The sequence below is a fragment of the Rhinolophus sinicus genome, chromosome 4 (assembly GCF_057876585.1).
Source record: "Rhinolophus sinicus isolate RSI-liver-muscle chromosome 4, RSI-T2T, whole genome shotgun sequence".
NCBI lineage: Eukaryota > Metazoa > Chordata > Mammalia > Chiroptera > Rhinolophidae > Rhinolophus > Rhinolophus sinicus.
In genome coordinates this window covers 98727685-98753260 of record NC_142504.1, presented here as the reverse complement: position 1 = coordinate 98753260, position 25576 = coordinate 98727685, and the positions used below count along the sequence as shown (strand labels likewise).

The 25576-nt window shown below is 37.5% G+C and overlaps 1 protein-coding gene and 1 non-coding gene across 5 annotated transcripts in view; both read left to right on the top strand.

Moving 5' to 3' along the window:
* DYM (dymeclin) overlaps positions 1-25576 on the top strand; it is a 269717-nt gene that overhangs the window by 6115 nt on the left and 238026 nt on the right. For all 4 annotated transcript variants that reach the window (XM_019721433.3, XM_074340000.2, XM_019721409.3 and 1 more), the window contains exon 2: positions 9093-9284. In XM_019721433.3, the coding sequence (XP_019576992.1) occupies positions 9145-9284 (140 nt within the window). In that variant the 5' untranslated portion in view covers positions 9093-9144. The remainder of the gene's footprint in view (positions 1-9092; positions 9285-25576) is intronic.
* LOC141567022 (small nucleolar RNA SNORA40) lies at positions 14057-14185 on the top strand. Its single transcript, XR_012489422.2, has one exon. It is a non-coding gene; the product is annotated as a small nucleolar RNA SNORA40 (small nucleolar RNA).

The window sequence follows — 25576 nt, the reverse complement described above, 5'->3', positions numbered from 1 at the left end:
GATTGGTGGGGGGAGGATATAAAGTTCGTATTGGGTCTGTTGACACCCAAGGGATGATGTACGGCGGGCCATCAGATAAAAGGTCTGGCACTCAACACAGTTCTGGCGTGAACATGGATATTTTGAAATCATCAGTGTTCACTGTTTACAAGACTTGGGTATGTACACGACTTTACAGTTACAATGGACAAAGGAGAAAACGTGCCTTTAGTAAGTCTCCACATAACGCGTGAAGCGGAGCTTGCTTTCCTTTCTAGCCTTCTTTGCGTCCACTGGGATTCCCTCCCTATTCCAGCCCTGTTGAACTTCTTTCAGTTCCCTGGATGGCCTCTGCCTGTTTTTGTCTTAACCCTAAGTCTTCATCCATGCTGAAAATCTGAGCCCCACACCCAACCAGGCCAATCCTTGTTGCCCTTCAGGTCTTAGGTTTTTTTTTTTCTTTTTTTAAAGGAAATCAATCTCTCTCTCTCTCTCTCTCTCTCTCTCTCTCTCTCTCTCTCTCTCTCTCTTTTATTTTTTATTTAAGTGTGTTTTTCCAGGACCCATCAGCTCCAAGTCAAGTAGTTGTTTCAGTCTAGTTGTGGAGGGCACAGCTCACAGTGGCCCACGTGGGGATCGAACCAGCAACCTTGTTGTTAAGAGCTCCGTGCTCTAACCAACTGAGCTAACCGGCCGCCCCAGGTCTTAGCTTTTATGCCATGACCTCTGGGAAGCTTTCACTGAGTCTTGAATGGTTGCCCTATTATAACTTCATGTTGACTTATCTGTATCTCTTACTTGACTATAAATAAATTCCATCCTTGCAGTTTTAACCTGGGCACATAGTGGGCACTCAGGAAATACTGACAGACTCCTTGCACTTACATAACCATAATGTGATGTGTCTTCAGTATTGTTAGTTTATTTTTCATCCCTGCACTTCTTTAGTATTTGCACATCAAGTTGTTTATATGAATCAATGACTATGAAATAGTAAAGCACAGACTGTCTCTCGAATTTATTTAAAAGTTAATTTTTCTGCTTCTAGTAATACTTGCATATTGAGATAATGCTGGCAGACATATTGTAAAAAACTCAGCAGTACCCATCCATTTTAGTCTGGTCCTCAGAGGCAACTGCTTTTAACGGTTTGTAATTATGTCTAAATGGCTATTTTGTGATTTATTATTTTAGATAATACCTGTTGACTCCTCGTTATGGTAGATGAGGTCCTCTTCCTCCTCCTTCCCCTCCCTCTCTCCCAGCCTTTCCAGTACAGATAGAGATGAAATCGTGGTTAATTTAGTGTTCAGCCTTTCCATTGTTATGACTACATATGAGTAAATATTGCTCACTGCTGGGCTGAGTAGTTTACCTTGTTTCCCCGCCCCCTACTCCTATTTGCTTATTTTTTTCATGAACACATTACTAATTTTTACCAAATACTTTGAAAGACCTGTGGGGATTGGGGCCCAGGAAACTGATGCAGGATGTTACTGTGGCTACTGCCGTTGCTGTGAGCAGTGAATTGTCCCCAGAGGCTTCATGTTTTAGCATGCACGTAAGGTAAATCTTCATGGTTCCCGACTTGACAGTGTAACATCCCTCTGTGTTTTTTATAAAGAATTAAATCTTTTTTTAAATTTAATTTTTATAAATTTTATTGGGGAACAGTGTGTGTCTCCAGGGCTCATCAGCTCCAAGTCATTGTCCTTCAATCTAGTTGTGGAGGGCGCAGCTCACTGGCCCATGTGGGAATTGAACTGGCAACCTTGTTGTTCAGAGCTCGTGTTCTAATCAACTGAGCCATCCGGCCGCCCCGGCACCCCTCTGCTTTTTTGTTTGTGCTTTCATTTTGGGACTCCTGTTTGGACCTTCTAAATGGGTCTTCCAATTTTCCATCTCCTGTTTCCCATCTATTTGTCGTTTTGTTCTTTATTATGGGATTTCCTTGACCTTCTTTGTATTGAAATTTTTATCCTATTTTTAATTTCAAGTGCTCTTTCTTGTTCTTTGATTATTTCCTTTTTTATGACATCTTGTTCTTAGTTCGTGGAAGCACGGTGGTATAGTGGTTGAAGAGCATGGTTTCTGTACCCAGCCCTCCTAGATCTGAAACCTGGTGTGTCACTTCCTAGCTCTATAACCTCGGGCAAGTTACTTAACCTTTCTTTGCCTCAGTTTATTCTTCTAGGCCAAGAGTCAGCAGACATTTTGTGCAAAGGGCCAGATTGTAAATATTTTATGTTTGTAGGCCAACTGGCAAAATGAAGGTTGTTATGTTGGAACTTACATAATGAGAGAAAAAATTTACACAAGTTTTTTATTGATGAAATTCAAAATAAAATGCTAATTGTTGAGAATTTTTTTTTTGTAATAAAGGTTTGCTGATGAGAAGAATGAAATCCTTTTTTTTTGACTGGGGGGATAACATTTTACTTAATTGGGATTTAAAGTTAGCATTCCCTATTATCTAGATTGATTATACATGTTCATATTTAATGCTGATTTGTAATGAGCTTTTGTGTATTTCATCTTTGAAAATATGTTCTTACACAGATAGGTACTGCTAAATACTGATGTCAGTCCATGAACATGAGGTTTTAGTAGAGCATATTTATTGCTTGGAAGGCATCTTTAGAATTGTGTTAGATTTTTTTTCTTGATATTTACCTTTTAACAAATTATTCCATTGCAGAATAATCACTTCCAATTGAGGGGTAGGTGGATGCTCCTTGTTGCACAGTTAAATGGTTTTGGTGTGTGTTTTTTTTTAACTGGGGAAGGAGAATAGGACTTTATTGGGGAACTGTGTGTACTTCCAGGACCCTTTCCAAGCCAAGTTGTTGTCCCTTCAATCCTGGTTGTGCAGGGCTCAGCTCAGCTCCAGGTCCAGTCACCATTGCTAGTTGCAGGGCGCGCAGCCCACCATCCCTTGCGAGAGTCGGGGAATTGAACCGGCAACCTTGTGGTTGAGAGCCCACAGGCCCATGTGGGAGTCGAACCAGCAGCCTTTGCCATTAGGAGCACGGAGCTCCAACCGCCTGAGCCACTGGGCCGGTGCAGTTAAATGGTTTTTGAAATATGCAAAGTACTTTTGTACTTGCATTGAGGTTTCAAAAATGTTGCTGGAACTGTATTTTGATTTTGGAAAACATACCTACTGCATGCTTGTGTGGGATTAGAGATCTTGCATCTTAGTTTCGACAACATAGGAAGTGTATAAAGCAGCTTGACGTTACTTGTGATTCAAACAATGTCAGTTGTCCTCAGAATGACAAAGAAAACCTCAGTATAGTTTTGCATGTAAGTACCTTTGCTTTCTAATTTTAGGTTGAATTCATTGAGAAATTCTACTATAAATATGCAGCAAAAACAAATTTCCAAAGCCGTGCAGTGTTCAATAATGTTGTTGAGGGGGATTATTCTTGTTCAGAAAAATATTAGTCTCAACTCTGAGCTAAAAATTTCAATGAAACTATACCACTGTTAAGCCATTATATTGTTGTGTAGTAGGACATATCAGGATATTCAGCTTCTATTTCTAAGAAAAATTTCATGGAATTGATGACGATTAAGTTCATGAGAACAAATGAAGTTAACCATTGTAACTGGTTCAAAAACACAGCTTCAAATATTTTATGCAAAGCACCTGCTGATTAATAATACGCTGAACAGTGAATAGGCTTTAAACACCTTGCATTTTCACGAGGTTTGTACATTTGCCCAGCTAAGATTTTTTCTGCTCCTCACATATTTTCTGCTCCTCACCATCAGTTGCTATATACATCTTAGCAGATTCCACTTCAGATTGTACTGAATTGGTATTTTCTCAACTTTTTGGGGAAACACGTATGGCTGTAATTGTTCCATACAGACTGTTCTTCAAGCAACTATTTTCACTAACAGATAAGTATTAAAGATGTTTATTTTCTCTGAACACATTTCTTTGGCTGCTGTAATGAAACACAATTTAACTAATGATGGCAAATGACTTTCCTTATTGGTTAACAAATGAGCCATTGGGGAACTTACTTTGATTACAGCTTCGTTTCCATTTTTTATTTTGGGAAGACATTCTGCTGTGATGAGATGCCTTGTTTTAAGTTTTCTGTTTTTCCTGATCGTGACACTCATGCATTGGGAGTGAGTGTAGTGATATAGGGCATGTCAGACTATTGTGATTAGTTGGCAATGCCTTCCTATAGTGCATTTTTCTGGCACAGCTGTGATGCTATTACATAATAAACATAATGCTTTGACATGTTATTAGATTAAAAGTAATCTGCACTTCGTTGTGACTTAAAAGTGTGTTATTAGCATTTACTTTCTTGTTTTCTTGTTTTGACATGATTGATCTCTACCAGTAATAAAAAGATTGTGTCGCAGTATGGCAGTACACATAACACTTGAAATTCTTTCATTGTCACATATGTCTTTGAGGTTTGTAGTGCGTTGAATAGCAGTATAAATGGATGAGAACACCACATATGGTCTCAGTTTCAGCTACTCCACTCTGCTGTTGTAGCATGAAAGCAGCTATAGGCAATATGTAAACAAATGAGGGTGACTTTGTCCTAATAAAACTTTACCTATGGACACTGAAATATTAATTTCATACGAGTGTAATTTCCATGTGTCACAAAATATTCTTTGTTTTTTTCCAACCATTTAAGAAAATGAAAAATGATTCTTCAGGCAGCAGGCTGGATTTGGCCTTTGGACCATAATTTGCTAACCCATGATCTCGGCAGTGAGAATAATAGAAGTACTACCTCATAGGCTGTGGTGAGGATTGAATGAGTCATTACTGTATGTGTACAGCACTTAGAATAGTGCCTGAGGACATAGTAGGTGCTTCATAAATGTTTACACTTACTGTTTTTATTATCCCCCTGAGGATATTAATTTCAGTTTTTAAGTTTTTCTTCTCTCAGATGCATTTGTTTTCTGATTCCTTTCTTTGGTTTCTTTATTTCCATGTTGGAGGTTATCCAAACACATCTAATCGTTTTTGGTTGTCTATTCTTACTTAAAATTGAGACTCTCAAAATTGATTAGAAGCTCTCTGTGTTGAGTGGATTTTGTTGAGTGGTGGGCATTGCTGTAGGTGGCTAGCCAGCTTTCTAAATGGGGGTAATCCCAAATATCTGTATTTTTCCCCTGGGTCCCCCTTCAGTTCCTCTTGAGATGAATCCTCCAGTCTCCTGCTTTGGAGACTGGGAAACCCACTTCCGATGTGTAACTGGAGGAAGCACATTTTAACTTCATTCTCCTGTTTTCATCTTCCGCCTCATTACCCTTCCGGCCTTGGCTTCAGAGACCAGTCTGTCCAGTCAGATTTCTAGGGAGCACACACATGATTTCCCACTTGGGGGTGGGCGGAGGGAGACCCACAGATGTTAGGTCTACACCTTGCCCCGTCTTCCATGGTGTTTCCTCCAGCTCTTTTGCCTTCCCAGGGTTCCATGGGGCGGATTGACTTGCTTCTTGTTAGTGTCCCCTTTGGCAGGAGTTCACGTTGGGGTGTCCTCAGCTCTGCCAGTTTAGTTACTACCCCTCTGTCACCTTTCTGTCTTCCACCCCTTTGATTTTATATTTGTGGGCTTATGTCTTTTTATTTTCATTAGTCTCATTTCACTGGAGTGGAATACCCAACTGTACTTAATATAGCACTTGGAACATAGTAACCTTTTAGAGAATGTTCCATTACTTGGACTAATGGCACCTCTGGTGTTTAACATGGCCTTTGGCTAGTGACCATTGCCCAGTATTTCTCTGCTCTCCTGTTTCAGCTATGAGGTTTCACATTAAAGTCTCTTGATTACAAATAGTGTGTGTGTGTTGTCAGGAAGCAGGCAATTTAGGAATATAGCTTATGATTTATGGATTCTCACCTAAGTTGGGACAGAGTGCACTAGGGTATCGTTTGCATATTTTGAGGGTGTTAGGACAGAATTTGGTTATCATGGATTTTGAGATTCCCCTAATATTTACTTTCCATCTAAGGCACATTAAATCAGGAGACAGTGAATTAGTACACATAAAAGGGGAGATTTAATTTTTTGTATACATCAACTGTTTCACTAAGTACAAAATATTGGGCATATCGTTTCATGTTCACAGTATTATTGTCACCCATGATGGTAAAATTGACTTGGGGAAATAACTAATCTGAAAAGTTAAATAGCAGTGTAAGAGTCAGAGAGCAAAAAAGGCATTATTAGAAGGGTAATGCGTGCTCTAAGACTACAGACAAAAAAGAGAGATCACTCTATGCTTAGTCAATCTGCTGTGGAGCAGATGTGGGAGAAGGCGGCCAGCGAGAATGGCAGGAGCAGAGGTGTGGATGAGCATCAGACGGTGAGAAGATAGCGTGCTTCTACTTCCTTAGGGTACTTGTTTGCACATTGAGGCTCGCAGACTAATCAAAATCATTGACTACTTTTTAGAAAATGCAGATGTCTGGGCTCTACCCTCACAGTCTGAATTTTTGGGGCCCAAGCATTTGCATTTTAACCACTTGCCGCTCAGGCGTTTTTTAATGTACACTTAAGTTTGAGAACTACTGGTTTGGAGTTTACTTGGAAAGTGACCTTTCAGACTGTGGAGGGTCTTGAATGTCAGTATTCTGTTTTTTAGGTAATGAAGAATCATTGACTGTTTTTGAGCTGGTGAGTGAAATGATGGAAATGGTAAATCTACTAAGATTAAAAAAAAAAAGATATTTGACCTTTCATTTAGCTAAGCATACTCTGTGCCGAGTCCTTTACAGAGTGCTTTGCATGGATCTTCTTGCTTCATCCTCAGAAAATCTTGAGTTGTAAGTTTTCCCTGTTATGCAGTGGGGTTTTGCAAGTGGTAAAATAGAGATTCCGACTGACTCTATATAGACCTAGCAGGGTCTATCTGATTAGGCTAGAACCTTTGGTCTTAATTGCAATGATGGGCCGAATTTCCTATTTTCTTTTTAAGGACTAATACAGTAGCGGAGTGTGCAAAGTGAGTCAAAATGGAGAGATTGGAAGCAAAGAAACCCATACTGTTGCACTAAGTCATGTTAGATAGAAGCCTGGTCTAGCAGGGAGGCAGCGGGAATATAAAGGAAAACGTAGGTTTAAAAGATGTTATGTCGAATTGCGGATGTTGTAGAAGAACCCAGAGGACTTATTGATGTCACTGGAGAGTCTCCCTAGTAGAATGGTAAAGACCAGCGACTCTGGAATCAGATTGCCTAGGTTCAGATCCGGGGTTTGTCACTTACTATCTCTGGGATCTTAGAAAAGTTCCTTAACCTGTCTGTGCCATAGTTTCCTCATCTGTAAAATGAGTATATTGTGACCGCCTCTTAGAGTTGTTAATGGGGATTAAATGGATCAGTTATTGTAAATCACTTAGACCAGTTCCTGGCATATAGATCATATAAGTAAATTGACTAAGTGAAAGTTCCATTGCATATACCATTCCCTCCGCCTCAGGTGCTCCTACATACAGTATTTCCATAGCTTCCTGTATATAAATAGTTCCTTTGTGATAGGTACTTACCATATTAGTGTTAAATAGGTTTTGAATTCATTAATGGCAGGGGCGTGGTCTTACTTGTTTTTTGCATTTTCAGTGCCCAGCATAACACCTAGCATTTATAGTGAGTGTGTAATAGGTATTTATGGAATGAGTGGTTGATTATGTGAGCGCGATAACTTGAGCCAAGTATGTTGATAACACTGATAGAAAATAGTGACTTTTGGAGGGGTTGCTTATTTGGGGGGACAAATGTAAAACCTCTTTTAAAATTTATGATGATAGCAAGACATCAAATTGAAAAGTCCATTAAGTAAAGATTTGTGCTTCGGTTTTTACTGAGAAGTCAGGACAAAATATTAGTTCTGGAGTCACTCAGAGCACAAGACCCTTCGTGAAGGACAAGCAGGTAAAAAGAGAACATCCATTTAGTTAACAAAATTTTTTTACTTTAAATTGTTACTGAAGAATAATCTACCTCAGGAGAGATGTCATATATACTACAGAAAAATAACTGTATTGAGGTAGTTTTTCCATAATGGGTGCTTTAGGGGAGCAGTGGGAAGTTGAGAGGGAAAACTGGTTTTGGGAGGGAGGATGAAATCAGTTTTATACGTGTTAAGATCGAGTTCTTGATTACGTTGCATTGCAGATAGGTCTTTTGAAAAGTTTACTGCTGAAAGCATCAGCGATAGCATACGTCTCATTTCTAGTACAGGCTTGTGGGAGGCGCATTGTTATCCACAAAATTACTGCTTATTAATACAATCATCACACAATATATATATGTATATATACATAATATATATTATCCTTGAGTTAAAGTCTTAAATACTTGAGGGATATAGCTAGAACTGGCATTCTGGTCAGAGCTTGGGACTAGGAGAGATTTGAAAGTAATACCATGGACTTCACTAGTGAAACTAGGGGATCGGCTCAGATATTGACAACAGAGAGAAAGAAGAGCTGAAAGCCAAGGAAGTCTTCTGAGGCACAGTGAGAGGGAAAAGTAATAGGACTCTTAGGAAGTGAAGTGATTAGATAGTGGGCTCTGCAAGTTCCGTTTTATTCTAGTTTTCATTGGTAAGAGTCTTGGAGTTCCCTATCAGGTGGATCCAGGTCTGTGTGTGTTTGGAATGCTTGGTATGACTCATTGCAGAAGAGATGCCATCGGCCTCGGTTTTCTACTCGGCTTTCTCTGAGCATGGGGAGCAGGTAGAACTTTCTGGCCAGAGTACCTCAGTGGCTAGTTTTCACTTGGCTGAACTTGTTCCTCCTGGGCATGTGAGCTGCCTTGGGCACTGCCTTCATTCTCTTCTCAGCAGATAGTACCCTGTTGTTGCTGCCAGCGGAGTGAGGGATGCCCATTCTAAGATCTACAAGTATAGATTCGGAGTTTTGTGTTTGCGTTGGCTAAGACAGACGTTAGCCCCATTTTTCTCCTTGTAACTTTGTATCTGATGTCTAATATATTTAAAAATAGAAGTGTGATGTCCTTTAGTAAGTTTACAGTTTTTTACATTTAAGTCAAGGGTAGGAAAAGTATGATGACTATTTTGAACAAGTTTGAAATTTCTTTTCATTCTTTATAGGTTGTCGTGTGGAAATGAAGGTTTAAGGACAAGTGTTCTACCAGGTTAGAAGATGGGATCAAACAGCAGCAGAATCAGTGATCTCCCTAAAAATGAATACTTAAAAAAGTTATCAGGTACAGAATCTGTCTCCGAGAATGACCCATTCTGGAATCAGCTTCTCTCGTTTTCTTTTCCTGCACCAACCAGCAGGTAAGAGATCACTTGGAAAGTCATATGTAGAGGATCATGTAAGCTTGTGTGGTACGCTCATTTAAAAAAAAATGTTTTTTAATGTTCCATCCATCTATCTTTCCACCCATCCGTCTACCTGTCTGTTTATCATACATGTACCAATAGAAAATCCAAAAGGTATGAAAAGTAGGAAATAAGTTTCTCTCTTTTCTCCCGCTCAGCCACCTCCCTTCCCCAAAGATGATTCCTGGTGGTAGTTTCTTTTGATCCTTCTAGAGATAGTACAAGGTTACTGAAGCATATATATCTCATATAGTTCTGCAAAATTATTGAAACATAAGTGGTAACAAAATACTCATACCTTGCTTTTTCTTTTTTGCTTGCTAGCTTCTGCTTTTTTTTCACAGTTAAGAAAAATATATCTTGTATATATAAGCATATACACAGTTGCCTTATTTTAAATGGCTGCAGAGTACACATAGAATATATTTAATCAGTTTTCTATTGGTAGACATTTACATTGTTTCCAATCTTTTGTTATAATAGATAATGTTGCATCCATCACTTCTCATGCATACACATATGTCTCTAAGTTAGAAAGCTGAATTGCTGGGTCAAAGTGTATCTGCATTTGTAATTTTGGTAGATATTGCCAAATTGTGCTCCATTGGAGTTGTATTAATTTATGCTTCTACTGGCAACGTATGAGAAGGTATGTTTTCCCACACCTTTGTCAATCTAATGCGTTTTTGGACTCTGACTTTTACCAATTTGATAGGTAAAAACCAACATCTCACTTTTAATTCTTTATTATGAAAACTGACAGACATTTAATAATGTAGAGTGACTAGAATATTGAATTCCTTTATATACTCAATATCTAGATTGTACAAACTTTTATTTACTTATTTTTAGCAGCTTTACTGTGATAGGCAGAATAGTGCCCCCCTGAAGAAGTCGTGTCCTAGTCCCTGGAACCTGGATATGTTACATGGTAGCGTGTATCAATACTTCATGCCTTTTCATTTCTGGGTGATAGTCCATTGTATGACTATACCAACCTACCCCGTCACTGTTTTTCCCCCCATGCTGTTAATATTTTGAACAAACTGGATCAGTTTTTCTGTAGAATATTTCACCTTCCAGATTTACCTAATTTTTTCTTATAGCTTGTAATTTGTTTTTGTTTTTTATTTCCTGTACTTTCTGTAAACTGGAAGTCAGATTTAAAGGCTTGATAAAATTAGGTTAAACACTTTTGTCAAGGTTATTTCAAAAGTGATGCTATGTACTTTGTATTAAATTAGGATACAGAAAATGTGTGGTTTTGTATCAGTTATCCTAAAATTGATCAGAGGTTTGAGTGTGTTTTAACATCCATTGATGATTTTAGTCTGAATCACCTGTTTCATAAGAGATTACAAAATGGTGATATTTCTAATTTGGTCATTTCTGCATTTATTATCTAGAATTCTTATGTAAAGAAGAGCTTTTCTTCATCAAATAGGTTATATAAAATATAGTTTTTGCTATATGATATTATTAAGTTAAGGTAAACACATAATTCTTTACCAATTTTCAGTAAAAAAAATAAAATAATGGTGACGAATAAGTCTGTACTTCCCCTCTTCCCCTGACCTCAGGGTTGAAAGGGTCGTTTCTCTGTCCTATGAGGATGAATTAAAAACAAACAAAAAAATCTCGCTCTCTTTACTTCTCTCTCTCTCTCTCTCTCTCTCTCTGTGTACACACACACAGACACACACACACAAACACACATTGTGGTCATTATGGTTTCAGTTTGCCTTTCTTTAATGATCAAGATTATGTTTATTTTTATTATGTCTTTAAGAATTAAGGATTATTGGCTTTTCCTTTTTGTGACTTGTCTGTTCATATATTTTGGCAATAAATTTTAATTTCTAACTTTTGGATACAGTTAGATTGGGCCTTAGAAGTTTAACTTAGTTTGCAATATATATGATAGGATGGATGAGTTGCGTATTATGTGAAGTGGCAATTTATTACTGCTTCTGGTATTTTTAGAAAATTAAAGGTGTCTGTGCATTGGTAGGAGAGGTGAAACTGGAGATGAGGTATAACATCAACAAATTTTGGGACCATTTCCCTAATCCATGAGGAATTGTGATTGAGTACCACTGCTCATGTTGTAGTAATAAGACTTAGAGAAAAAAACGCATATAAAAGGAACATCATTTATTAGCCAAATAAATTTTCTTTTCACTTATATAAACTGTCATACAATCTATAGTGCTCTTGTGGAAGACGTTAACGAAGACTTAACTAAATGGAGATATGTACCATGTTTAAGGATTAAGAAGACTGTCATAAAAATGTCAATTCTTCCCAAATTTACCAAAGACTGAAGGCAATTCCAATTAAAATCCCAACAGCTATTTTGGGGGTTTGGGTAAGGGGATCATGATAAGCTAATTCTAAAATTTTAATGGAAAAGGAAAAAAAAACTAGTATATTAACAGCTAATGTACTTTTGAAGAAAAGGTGGTGTGTGTGTGTGTGTGTGTGTGTGTACTTGATTTATGCAGATTTGCCACTTCAGAGCATTGGAAGAAGGAAGAACTACTTAAGAAATAATGATGGGAATAATTTGTTAGCCATTTTTGTCTATTTCTTCCCTTCTAAGTTTGTCATACTTGTGCTGGTGCCTTGCAGTTTGAATTGTTATGGCTTTATAGTTTGTTTTGTTAATTACCTTTCTTTGTCAAGTATCTGTTCCTGTTCTCGTGGTTTTTTGTGTGTGTGGTTTTTTTTAATGTTTTTCTTAATTCACCCTAATTATAGAGAAAAGTATAAAGGAATGTTAGTATAAAAAGCTATAAAGTGAATAAACTGCACCTTGTAGGTCTGTGCGGGGAATATTCATAGAGGTTTCACTTGTGGCATTGCATATGCTTTCGGCACCTTTGTCACTTTGTTTGAGACTACCCTGCCCCTCGGTGCTCGTATTTGATGTGTGACCTGTAGAACCTTGCCACTGGACAGGGTTTGAGGTAGCCACCTCATTGACAGAGTTAGGGATGTGATTACCTAGTTTGTGAATTATTCTGGACTAAAATGAATCTCTGTAGGGAAGACCCTGAATCCAAAGTTTTCTGATTTTGCTCACTCCTGGAATTCCTTGGATCCATATGTGTTGTCTTCAAGTATAGCCCATTTTTGCAGCCAAAAATTGACGTCTGCCAATTTTTTTAGAAACACTAAGGCCTGCAGGCCTAATCTAATCCTTTCTTACTGTAAACTATTTTTGGCACCAGAGTAATCAGATTTTATTAGAGCTTTTAGGCATGGTTGCAAAATCTTATTTAGATTCTTCAATAGTTTTTAACTTTTCACTCTATTAAAATTGCTTGTGAAGCAAAGGTCTGAAATAAAATCAAGACTAATTCAAGAGCGGAGTTTAAGTAATATGCTGTTTATTTTCCTTAATAAAATATTTTAAAACTATTTACATGGCTGATTTTTTTTTTACATGTTTCTAACTCATAGCAGCAAAAACAAAAAACACAACTGTGCTTAGTATTTTTTGGTTCCTAGGAGTCCGAGTATCCCCTTATGAGGACAGGGTGCGTGTAGACACATTCATAACATGTGTCATGCTTGTCCCTGAGAATCGCTGGCCCGGATGACTTCTCCCTATTTAGAAACTGTTGTTTATTCCTTTGTTCCTCAGAATACAATGATAATGATAGATAATGTCTCTTGCCCTCAAAGGGCTTATGATCTCTCTGGAAACCAGTAAGCCTGTAGTGACATGTGATAAAGGCTGTTGCAGAAGAAGTACAGGGAAGCATGAACACAGCAGGTTCACCCATCTCATTGCCCGAGTTAGAATGGAACAGGTCTCCTGGAAGAAGTGGCACACATTTATGTCATTTATGTTTCGAAAGGTAATCCATTCCCATGGTTCATATCTCAGAAGGTACCAAAAGGACATTTAATGAAAGGTCTCCTTCCCACCCCTATGCCCCAGTCACCACAGTACTCCTTTCAGGAGGCAGCCAAAGAGAAGTGATCTCTAAACCGATTCCTGAGCCAGAGGAAAGGGGGCTTGGGAATAAGAGAGGACTGGTCCAGGTAGGGGAACACTGTAAGGAAAGCCCAGTGGTGAGGAAGAACATGTCAAGTGTGAGAAACTGAAGAAGGATGAAGGTTTGCGGGATTTGAGGGTTCAAAGGAGTTTTGACGTTGTCCTAACGTCAAATCATTGAAAGATTTTCATCAGAAAGGACGTAATCAGGGTTTAATATTCTTTTTTAGATTTTTATTGGGGAAGGGGAACAGGACTTTATTGGGAAACAGTGTGTACTTCCAGGACTTTTTCCAAGTCAAGTTATCCTTTCAATCTTAGTTGTGGAGGGCGCAGCTCAGCTCCACATCTAGTTGCCATTGTTAGTTTCAGGGGGTGCAGCCCACCATCCCTTGCAGGAATTAGGGATGCAAGGAGTTGAACTGGCAACCTTGTGCATGAAAGCCCGCGCTCCAACCGACAGCCATCTGGCCACCGGGGAGCTGAGCGGCACCTCATTGACTTCATTCTAGTTGGGGAGGGTACAGCTCACTGGCCCATGTGGGAATCAACCGACAGCCCCGTTGCCCAGAGCTTGTGCTCTAACCAACTGAGCCACCTGTCGGCCCAGGTTTTAATATTCTAATTGCATCATATTGTGGTAGTCATTGTTCTTTAGCAGAAATTATTACTTCTTGACTACACAGTTTTTTGTTTTGTTTTTAAAAATAATTCAGTTAATAGCACTTTTGTTTGTTTTTGTTTAATTTGTAGACAAAGACTTACAGACAGGTGTAAAAAAATAAATCCTCTTTTGCAACCCAGAACTCATCATTCAGTATGAGTTTTGATACATATAAGAAGGAGCATGATAAAAAAAATAATTCAGTCATAAGATCAGGTATACATGTTCCAAGTTAGAGAGTACATGGATACCCTCTAAATGTGGGATGGTCAGCATTACAGGATTCTGGAAAGTATTTTGAAGGGTTTGGAATGTGAACAGAGTCCTGAAGGAGGTGGATAATTTAGAAGGGAGCGAGTAAGAGAGAATTCAGACACTTTTGAAAAGAGCATGGACAAAAGCATGACGGCAGGACACAGGTCTGTGTGTGGGTGTGGGCCAGGGGTGCTACTGGGCTGCCTAAAGCAAAGCGTTCATCACGGGACCTGTTCTGCAGGCTGGAGCCCACCCTAGTGTTGGCAGGTGGTAGGAAGAGATGGAGGAGCCATGGTGTCTGTAGATGGAATTTAAAAAATTATAATTTTATTTACTTTTTGTCTGAAAAACAATATACCCCATTCAAAATGCAAAGGATACAAAGGTTATAAAAGTGGCAAGTTTCCTTCGTCCTCCCCTATGCCCAGTTCTCTTCCCCAGAGACAACCGATGTTATCCGTTTTCTTAGGTGTCCTTTTAAGGGATGTTTCATGCAGTTTTTAGTCCATTTGGGCTGCTTGAACAAAGCACCACCGACTGGGTAGCTTATAAACAACAGGAATTGATTGCTCACATTTCTGGAGGCGAGAGGCCTGAAATCATGGCACCGGCATGTTTGCGTGACGGCCCGCTTCTGGTACGCAGCCGGCAGTCTGTGTTCTCACAGGATGGACGGGTGAGCAAGCTTTCTGGGGTCTTTCTAATAAAAGGCACTGATCCCATTCATGAGGGTGCCACCTACTTATACAATATAGCATCACCTTTGGGGGTTAGGATTTCAATATATGAATTTGGGGGGGGCGGTTACAAGCATTTGGACCATAGAACATGCATATACAAGAAAATATGCAGGGGGTGGCTGGTTAGCTCAGTTGGTTAGAGCCTTGTGCTAATAACACCACGGTTGCCAGTTTCATCCCCGCATGGGCCACTGTGAGATGTGCCCTCCTTAAAAAAAGACAACACCCAATTGGAACAACAAAAAGAAAAAAATAACCTTTAAAAGACAAACAAACAAATATGCACATACATCCCCCAAATTTTAGAGAAATAATAACGTACATATTCTATACTTTGTGCTTTTTTTTCATTGATTAAATCTGGGAGAGCCTTCTATATATTAGCTTCCTCATTCTTTTTCATGGGGCATACCATATTATGGCTGAATATACCAAAATTAATATAGCAGTAGACTTTTACCATTTGGAATGCTGTCAGTGTGTTATTATGTATGTTGCGGCAGTGAATAACCTTATACATATGGGTAGAAGTGATTCTTGTGCTGTGAATGAAGTTTGATAAAATGGCTTCCATTAATTCTTCCAGTTTATGTTGGAAGGACATGAGAAACAAATGTTATAGGTTGGGAACAGTTTTTAGGGAGCACTGAAAATGCTTACCAACATAACTTCATGGCATTTCATAGGTAAACTGGTAAGGCTGCTCAGGTTTAGTGGCCTGGAGTCTCTGAAGGGCGTGGGGGTTCTGACTGCAGAGGGATGAATGGGGAAATCAAAATCTGTCTGCCTGTTGCCCATTTTTAGCACACCTGTTAGAAAGCTGAGGGACTGTAGGTTCTTATTGAGTGGATTTGGTGGAAAGTATTGTTTTAGAGAGGTTTCTACTTAGGTGGAGCGAATGATAGATTGGCGGGAACAGGAAAGAAGAGAAACTAGGCCAGGAAAAACCAGAGGGTGGGCAGCTGCAGTCATGTAACCACCCCGTGTAATGAAGGTCTGAAGTTCTACATCCTTATAAAACTGATGTGTCCTAACGGAGCATTATTAGAATAATATATTAGAATAATATATTTAAGAAGTTCTTTTAAGTTGATTTTTATTTGAGCATTAATACTTACTGAGCTTAGAGATGTGGATTTGAGGGCGGTGCTGAGCAATATAGTGACAGCTTATATACTTATTAAGAGTGAGAATCGTTTTATTGAAAGGTGCAGTGATTTGGGCTGAAAAGTGAAGAATGGAGGCAGTGAAGCATGGTAGGAGAAGCATAGATCTTGAGCTGGACCGACTTTGTCTTGCATCTCAGCTCCACCCCTTCCTAGCTTTGTGAACTTAGGCAAGCTGCCTCATCTCATGGAGCCTGTAGGTGCTTCTCTAAAATGGAAAGCACAATACCCACCATTGAGATTTGTGGGAAGGATAAAACACCAGAAGGCATGTAAAGTGTCTGACTTTCCTCTTCTTTCAAGGAGTAAATACCATTCATTTAAAAAAGAGCAAGAGCTCTGTCTTGAGAGTTAGTCTAAAATATTTGAGGGATGAAAATAAGCAGCAGATATATAACCAATTTTCTGATGACTGCTTTATCCTATTGACTAAAAATCCTATGACTCTTTTGAATTAATTGTTCAGCTGTTTTAAAAATTAGGACAGACACTGAGTATAGTATTATTTGTGCTGACACAATGTCCTTTTTATGAAGGCTACTTTTTAGAAACCTTACTGCATTGTGAAAATTGTATTACGTATAGTGAGCACTAGATGGCGCTCAAATAAGGCAAGAAGGCAGCTTTTGGCACAGTCACACAGTCGCTTAAATTCATCTTTCTGAGTACCAGAGTAATTAATGCATGTTCATTTTTAGTACCTTAAATAAGAAAAGCGCAAGGCAGGAAGAAAGATAAAAATAACAATCAGAAGTAACCACTTTCAACATTTTGGTGTATATCCTTTCAGTCCTCATTTAAAAATGTTTGCATCGTGTCCTACACATCGTTTAACTCACATTTCCCGTATTTTCCTACAACATAATTTTAAATGGTTGTAGAATAGTATCTTATGGCTGTCCATAACTTATTTAACTAACAGAACATTTCGGTTATTTCTTATTTTTCATGATTATATATAAAACTCGGATAAACTTCCTTGTAGCCAAATGTTTGTGCATATCCCTAATTATATAGGTGGAGTGAGTTCTTAAGTAGTTGATTTGCTGGTAAAATAATCTTTTAAAAAAAATCACAAGTCTTTCATTGTAGAAAAGTTAGAAAATACAGAAACAAAAGGGAAAAGAGTCATATATTCTTGTCACATAGTGATAATTGCTGTTGATACTTTGGTATATATTCTTCGATACATTTTTTTTCTAATGCACATACCTATAGGTCGACATGTATTTATATCTGTCTTTTCCCCTCACAAGTATGGGATTTGTACTGTATTACTGTTGATACTTTGGTATATATTCTTCGATACATTTTTTTTCTAATGCACATACCTATAGGTCGACATGTATTTATATCTGTCTTTTCCCCTCACAAGTATGGGATTTGTACTGTATTACTGTTATCTAACTTTAAAAATTAATGATTTTATATGATATATTTCCCTTTCGGTAAATGTGAATTTCAAAAGTTTATTTATCAAAAAATAGTATTGAATGCCTCCCATTTCCCAGACACTATTTTTAAGGGCTGGGAATCTTGCAGTGCACATGAGGGATGAGGTCCCAGCCCTCACAAAGCTTATATTTTAGTGGAGGAGTTGGGCAATAAACAAGTAAAAAATAAACATTTAAAGTCATTTCAGGAAATGCCAAATGCAATGAAGAAAATAAAAGCAGAGCAAGGTCATGCAGAGTGACAGGATGGGAGCAAATATAAGCTGCAGATTTCTTTAGATAGAGGGTCTCTGGGGAAGAAGCATTTAAGCAGAAACGTTAGTGAAATCAAGGAATGAGCCATGTAAGTTCTGGGGAAAGAGCATTCCATGTAGAGGGAAGAGCAGGTATAAAGGGCCTGAAGCAGGAATAAGTCCTGCATGTTAGAGGAGTCGCAGAAGTCCAGTGTGGCAGAACAGTGAGCAAGGAAATACATTACATCGGACTTTTGGCCATTTTAAGATTTCTTATGCCAGAGATGAGCATGTTTTTTGTTGTTGTTTTTTTTAAAAAGGGAACACCCGTTTTGTTTTTTTTACCTTTTTATTGGGGAATATTGGGGAACAGTGTGTTTTTGCAGGGCCCATCAGCTCCAAGTCATTGTCCTTCAATCTAGTTGTGGAGGGCACAGCTCACTGACCCATGTGGGAATTGAACCGGCAACCCTGTTGTTCAGAGCTCGCGCTCTAACCAACTGAGCCATCTGGCCGCCCAAGATGAGCATGTTTTAATGTCGGTATTTGGGAACTGAGTCTAGTCTGCCATAATTTACTAACTTTTATAATATGTAGACATTTTACTCACATAGTTTGCTTTATTGTGGTCGAATTTACATAACAAAGTTTACCATTTTAAGTGTATGATTCAGTGGCATTAAGTATACTCCCAGTGTTGTACAGTCATCACCACTGTACATTTCTAGAACTTTTCATCATTTCAAACAGAAACTTTGTACCCATTAAATAATAACTCCCATTTTTCCTTCCCCCAGCTCTCGGTAACAACCTCTAATCTACTTTCTGTCTCTATGAGTTTGTCTATTCTAGGCACCTCATATAAGTGGAATCATATAATATTTGTCATTCTGTGTTTGGCTAATTTCACTTAACATAATGTCCTCATGGCTCATCCATGTTGTAGCATGTGAGAATTTCCGTCCTTTTTAGGCTGAATAATATCCATTATAGGTATGTACCACATCACTGTTTTTTAAGCTTCAGTTTGTTGCACTATCTAAAAAATTATTTTAAATGTCCTTCATTCCTCTTCAGGATTGTTAGGTTCCAGTTACCAGTCTGATTTTTCTTTTAGGGATCTGTCTTATATGATAAAATATATATAAGTGTACATTCAGCTAAGAGGCTTGGTTAATGTAAACATCATCATTAATTTAGCAATTATTTATTGAACACTTACTGTGTGCCCGGTGTTGGGCTCATTGCCTGAGGGGTGCATTCCCTCATTTAGTTCTCATCTGCAGTCTATGAGGTAGGTACTGTTATTATTTCTGTACGAGAGAAAACAGACCTAGGGAGGTTGTCCAAGGTCACACAGTTAGTAACTGGTGTGGACCAGATTTAAAACAGGTTTAGGTAGCTCCAGAGATGAATTCTGTTGGCCATCATGCTACACAATCTCCATTTGGGAGCAGAATCACAGATCGAGCTTCAAATAATGGTTACAGCTATAACATCAAATTATATGATAATCTCTGAGAAAAGAATCACCAGATTATATATTCACATTTTCAAGTACTTTCAAAGCAATAGGTCATAACGGGTACTTTATGTTCGAGTGCCATTATTTATAATGTAAATTAATAATTCTTTACAACGAATACATGCAAGCTGATGGATAATCTATCCAGTATTTTAACGTTGCTTTGAGTGGTATATGTCTGCTCTCTGTTTAAAGGGAGCTGCCTGAATGATCCTTTCTCAGAGTTTCTTGATCTGTTTCCTCAGCTGAGAAACAGGAAAAGAGACTTTTATTGAATTAGGTCACAAGTTTTTCACTGACAGAAACAATTAAGTGATTGTAAAATTATTTTTTTCTTTGAATTTTTGATGCCTGACTCTACTTCTGTATTTTTATTCTCTTTGGCACACTGTATGTGCACTTTTATTAAAACTTTTCAAGTTGAAACCATCTGCTCTGTTATTGAGGTGGGACTGGGATAACTACGAAACCATCTTCTAAACCCTTTCATCATGGGTTTACTTGAACAGTGACCAAAATAGTATATTAGGCCATTTTACTAAGGGAATAAGTGATTTGAGACTTTTTTTTGGCATCTTATTTCCTCAAATTGACGGACCAAAAGAAGTTCAGTTTTTACACCTTGAGTCAAAACTTTTATTTCCTGTTCTTTCATTTATGCCTTTCTATGCAAAATCATTTTAGAAGACACTTGAGTTTGCCCAGGGTTGATCTCTCCCCTAAACCAGAAGTTTACGTGGGGGGGAAATGTAACTAGCTTTGTTTAAAACATTAAAACAAAGGGGTAAGTTTTACTCCAAGTGCACCCTTCTTTTCTTTTCTCACCGTGTTGACTGGAATCTGAATTTGTAAGTCATTTTTTCTGTTACTGTTTTGAGAAAATAAATACAGTATATCTTGCATGGTAGTTGCTGAAATTTTGACACTTTAATAGTTACAGTTCCTTTCATTTTGGCAGTTGAATGACAGCATATGGGATTGTCTGTGAATCGCATGACTATAAATACCTTTATGGTTCTGCTTGGTGCATTAAAAATTGCTATAATAAATTTATATGCAGTTTTTATCCTTTGACTTTTTCCTATGAATAGGCCCTTTTAAAACATTAACATTCCCAGTGTTTAACCACTGAATGGGCTGATTCTAGTTCGTTTTTTGAATGATTTCTGTAATTCTCTCTTTGCTAAGGTAAGGAGAAAAAAGTCTTCAGAAATGCTTCCATACTTTTCTGAATGGTTACTTGTTGATTTACCAAGGTTGTGTTTTAAACTGACAAACATTATGTAATTTGTCAGAGTATGTATATTGTGGGCTGAAAATGACATTATTAATATAAAATGTCAATTTTTAAATCATTTTATGGCAGAATTTTCAGTGAAAGGGACTTAGCATTTTCAGTGTTTATTTTATGAACTTCATAATTATAGTTACTTTGATTGTTCAGCAAATGTATGGTAAAAAAATCTATGTGTAATTTTCCCAATAGCTTTCTGCCCATCTGCTTTTCATTAACAGATTTGAACTATGAGTTTATCATCTTTCATTATTGAGATTCACATGTTAGACTGGTTTGCTTACAAGTAGAATAAAGCCAGTCTAAATTACTGAAAGCTGTGAATCAGGGAATATATAATTTAAAAATTTAGCTTCCTGATCAAACTATAGTTTATGATTTCATACCTGTTACAAAAAAGTCATCTATTGTCCTACCATCTTTGTTATTAGACTTAATGTGTTTCTGTTTTCTTCCAGTTATTATTTACATGCATTTTACATGATTTTTTTTTTGGGGGGGGGGGGGACAAAATTGCAAATCTTTATTGAGAGCATTTTAACGGTCAAATTTCCAACACAAGAACAGCCTGTATGGTTTCAGTTCATCTTCGTTTAAACCTGTGGTTGCTCTTCCCCTGCTTCCAGCATTTTAGTGGGCTCTAGATTTGATAGTCTCTTCTCCTTGACGTCAGGACCATTTTCACACTCGGATAAGCCCATTCCTGTTGAGTCGCTTCCAAGGCAGGACCTTGGACCAGGTGCTCCTTGCGCTTCTCTCTCTTGATCAGGAGTCAATACCCTGACTCTTAGTTGGTGGCTTCTCTTGTTGACTTTGCTCATCACTGGGCTACCACAGACCCAACCGGCTTGGAAGACTTTTGATCATCCCTTGTTTTTCTAGGTTTGAATGTTGACCTTGGTTGCTTACTCGTATTTCCCAACTTAAAGTCCTCGGATGACTGATCAGAGCACCTACCAGTTAGTTGAGTCTCGGCCAACCAGAAGCAATTTTACATGATTTTAATCATAACATAGATGTAAGTTTTATAATGGATAATACATGTATGACACAGCTTCTTTTAGGTATTGATAGATGTTCCAACTATTAGGTTGGTGCAAAAGTAATTGTGGTTTAAAAGGTTAAAAATAATTGCAAAAATCGCGATTACTTCTGCACCAGCCTAATAGTGGCAAGTGTGATATTATGTGTGTTTGCTTTAATAAAAAGTAGCTAAATTAAAATTATTCATATTGAAAGAGTATCAACTGAAAGTTAGATCTTCTTAGCTTCTCTTTCTATCTCCTATATAGTGATAGTTTCCTCAATCTTTCAGGGATTTTAAAAGAAATCAAATGAAATAATCAAGGTGAGAGAACTTTTGAGTACTATGTACCTAGGTCTATACAAATTGCAAGTTATATCTAATCAGCAAGTTTATTTGCAGACCAGCAAATAATATGCTAAAGTTTTTAAACACATTTCTTTTGTAGAAGGCTAAACAATACTTTCCCAGATCTCCTCCCTTTTTGAAATACTTTGCTTAAAATGTAACATGAAAGTCAGTTTCAACTTAATTTTAGCCACATAACCCCAAATTCTAAGTTAGTAGAGTTCAAATTAATGACGTTCTGCTAAGAGTATACTTAGTTGCAATTTTTAGTTTTTAAAAATGGATTATTTTTCTCTGTAATGTAAACAATTTTTAAAAATTTGATTTTATGTGGAACCCAAATACTTCTGTATTTGAGAACATGATAAGACTTCTTAGGTTGCAGTGTTGTTCTACAACCAATTGGTAAGCTTCTTTTCTAAGATTATGTATTATTTGATCCCTTTTTTCGTTTTTTAATCCCTGAGGGCCACACCATGACCTGGCAGTGTCCCTCGGTACCTCGTTAAAAATCCGAAGTGTGGACAGATGCAGAACGACACAGATAGGTTGGTAGAAAAGAAAAGAGAGAGACGAAAAAGAAAAAAAATGTTGGCCGGTAGAAACTGCTATCGGCCACACTTCCTTCTCGTGCTGTGTAGTGTGGGCTCCGTCACATAGGAGCCAATAAGGGCATCAATTAAGTTATGAGCCTAAGGCTGCTGCTTCCACTCACGCCAGTGGGGAGTGTTTTACTTGTCAGTTGTAGCCTGTGTGACCTGTTATACCAGCTACTAAAATATTGTCCATCACTCTTACATATTTTTGATGTGTGACAATTATCAGATAGGTATTCAGTTTCTGAGATGACCCATTTTATATATTTATTTTGGTTTTGGAAACTTGCATTCTTCAACTACAAGCTTCATATGAAATTCACTTTTTTTGCCTACTAACAAATGTTCTTTCTTGTTTATTTGTCAGTTTTGGAAAACTGCTTGCCACCTAACAGTGTTACTGTGTTGGTGAGTGAAGGGATGCACACACACTGTAACACTCAGCTCCAGTCTTTTTATTTTTTCCTTCACAAACTAATGGCAAGGTCTCCATGAGGCTGTGGTGGAGAGCAGATCTAACCATCAAGGCCAGGGTTGTTTCTCTTCTCTCCTGTCACCTCATGAATTGTGGCTGATGTTATTTGGAGGCATTTGCTGCATAAGTAGCTGATACAGTCAATCATCTGTTTTTATAATGAAAAAATATCCACAATTTTTCACTTAATATTTGCTATATTTTTTTCTTTTTCTATCACAACTGAACTTTGCTGTGTCTTGTTCACTGTAACATTGTTGAAGTTAAGGCCACAGTTGTTTGTCATATCAGAGGATTGTAACAGAGTTGAAATTCAAAGAAGTTGTAAACTCTCTGTACAATAGTTCTTGATATGCCCGCCCCCTCTATGTTATATAATGCAAAAATTTGACTGCTTGATACAGTGAAAGAATTTAGGTGATGTTGAATAGAATTTGCTTTAAATTTACAGTAGTATAATAATTTGCCAGTTAGATGTCATATCTTTTATGAATTTGTATAGGCCATTTTAGAGGAAAAAGAAAATCTGTATTTGTCCTAAAGATTCTTATGTATGCTTAATGTCAACACATTCTTATCTGAGTATAAAGATCATTGGATTTGGTGTAAAAAGACGTGTGCTTATAATTTTGCAAATTTAGGAATATGTGTGGGCTCATAGGCCACGGTTATATACTTTTGGTAGAAATGGTAGTTGATGAAATCTTTCTCTAATGTAATTTGCAATAGTCATCAGAACAGACGTGTTCATTTACCTAGCAGTTCTATTTCTAGAGGTTATGTCAGGGAGATTATTGGACAAGTTCGGAAATACATGTAGAAAGATACATGTGTAAAGACGTCCATTGCAGTGTTTATGATAGCCAAAAATTGCTAACAACCTAAATGTCCACCAGTAAGGAGACTGGATAAATAAACAGCAATGGTGCCTCTGCACGCTGGAACAATGTATAGTCATTAAAAACAATCCTATGTTCATAGACATGGATAAAGGTCCATAGCATACTAAGTGGTTAAAGCCAGTTGCAAAACCATTCATAGAACATAATCTTGTTCAAGCAAAATTGTGTATATGTGTGTAATTTAAAACTGTGTATATTTGTATAACTCTTGCGTAGCTTCATTTTTATGATTTCAATTTTTAGGCTTGTTATTTTGAAATAATTATAGTCACAGGAGGTTGCAAAAAAATGTTCAGGGAGGTCACTTGCATCTTCACTCAGTCTCCCCAGTGGTAACATCTTGCATAACTATAGTTTGGTATCAAAACCAGGAAGTTGACATTGGTACAATCCACAAAGTTTATTGCATTTTCAGCAATTAGTTATGCATGCACTCATTTTTGTGTGTATGTGTACACTGTACAATTTTATCACATGTGTAGACTCATGAAACCACCAGTCAAGATACTCAACTCTTTCATCCAGCAAGGCTCCCTTGTGCTTTGTCTTTATAGCCACACCCGTTCTTCCCCCTTCCCCATCTCTAATCCCTGACAGCTGCTAATCAGTTTTCCATCTCAATAATTTTGTTATTTCAAGAAAGTTGTTACGTAAGTGGAATAATACAGCACGGAACATTCTGAGATTGGCTCTTTTCACTCAGCATAGTGTCCTTGAGATCCATTCAAGTTGTCTTGTGTATCAGTTGATTCCTTTTTATTGCTGAGTAGTGTTCTGTATTGTATGTGCCTTAGTTTGTCTAAACAGTGACCCATTGAACGACATTTGGATTGTTTCTAGTTTTTGGCTATAATGAATAAAGCTGCTATGAACATTGGTGTACAGGTTTTTGTATGAACCTAAGTTTTTACTTCTTTGAGATAAATGCTCAAGAGTGCAATTGCTGGGTTGTATGGTAAGTGCACGTGTAGTCGTATATGAAACTGCCGAACTATTTTCCAGAGTGGCTGTATCGTTTTACATTCCCACCAGTAATGTATGTGGGATCCAGTTTCTCTGCACCCTTGCCAGCATTTGATGTTGTCACTCTTTTTTTATTTTAGCAGTTATGATAGGTGTGTAGTGTTACCTCATGGTGGTTTTAGCATGTTTCATTTTTACAATAATATAATATACAAACCATTTCCTTTTAAAAAAGAAAAATTACCTCGATTTAAGTTTCTGTTCTGCCACTTATTAAAAGTTACTGAGAATTTTTGTTAGGTGAATAAGGAATTTTGATATCGTTTGTAATCCACTAGGGTTATACTTTACTGTAGTAAAACATTCATGTAAATAAAATCAAAGCAGATCACCTATACTTGTTTGATACAGCTGTTGGAGACTATTTCAACGTGTAAAAATACGCCAAAAATTACTAAATTTTGTTTTATATTTGCCCTCTCTTCCATGATAGGGAAGATTGGTAAATTACTTGTAAGATATATTAAGGAATAAATATAAACAATTTTGACAGTTTAGTACTTGTGGTTTTGCTTTATTGCTGTTGGGTGAGGGAACTCATA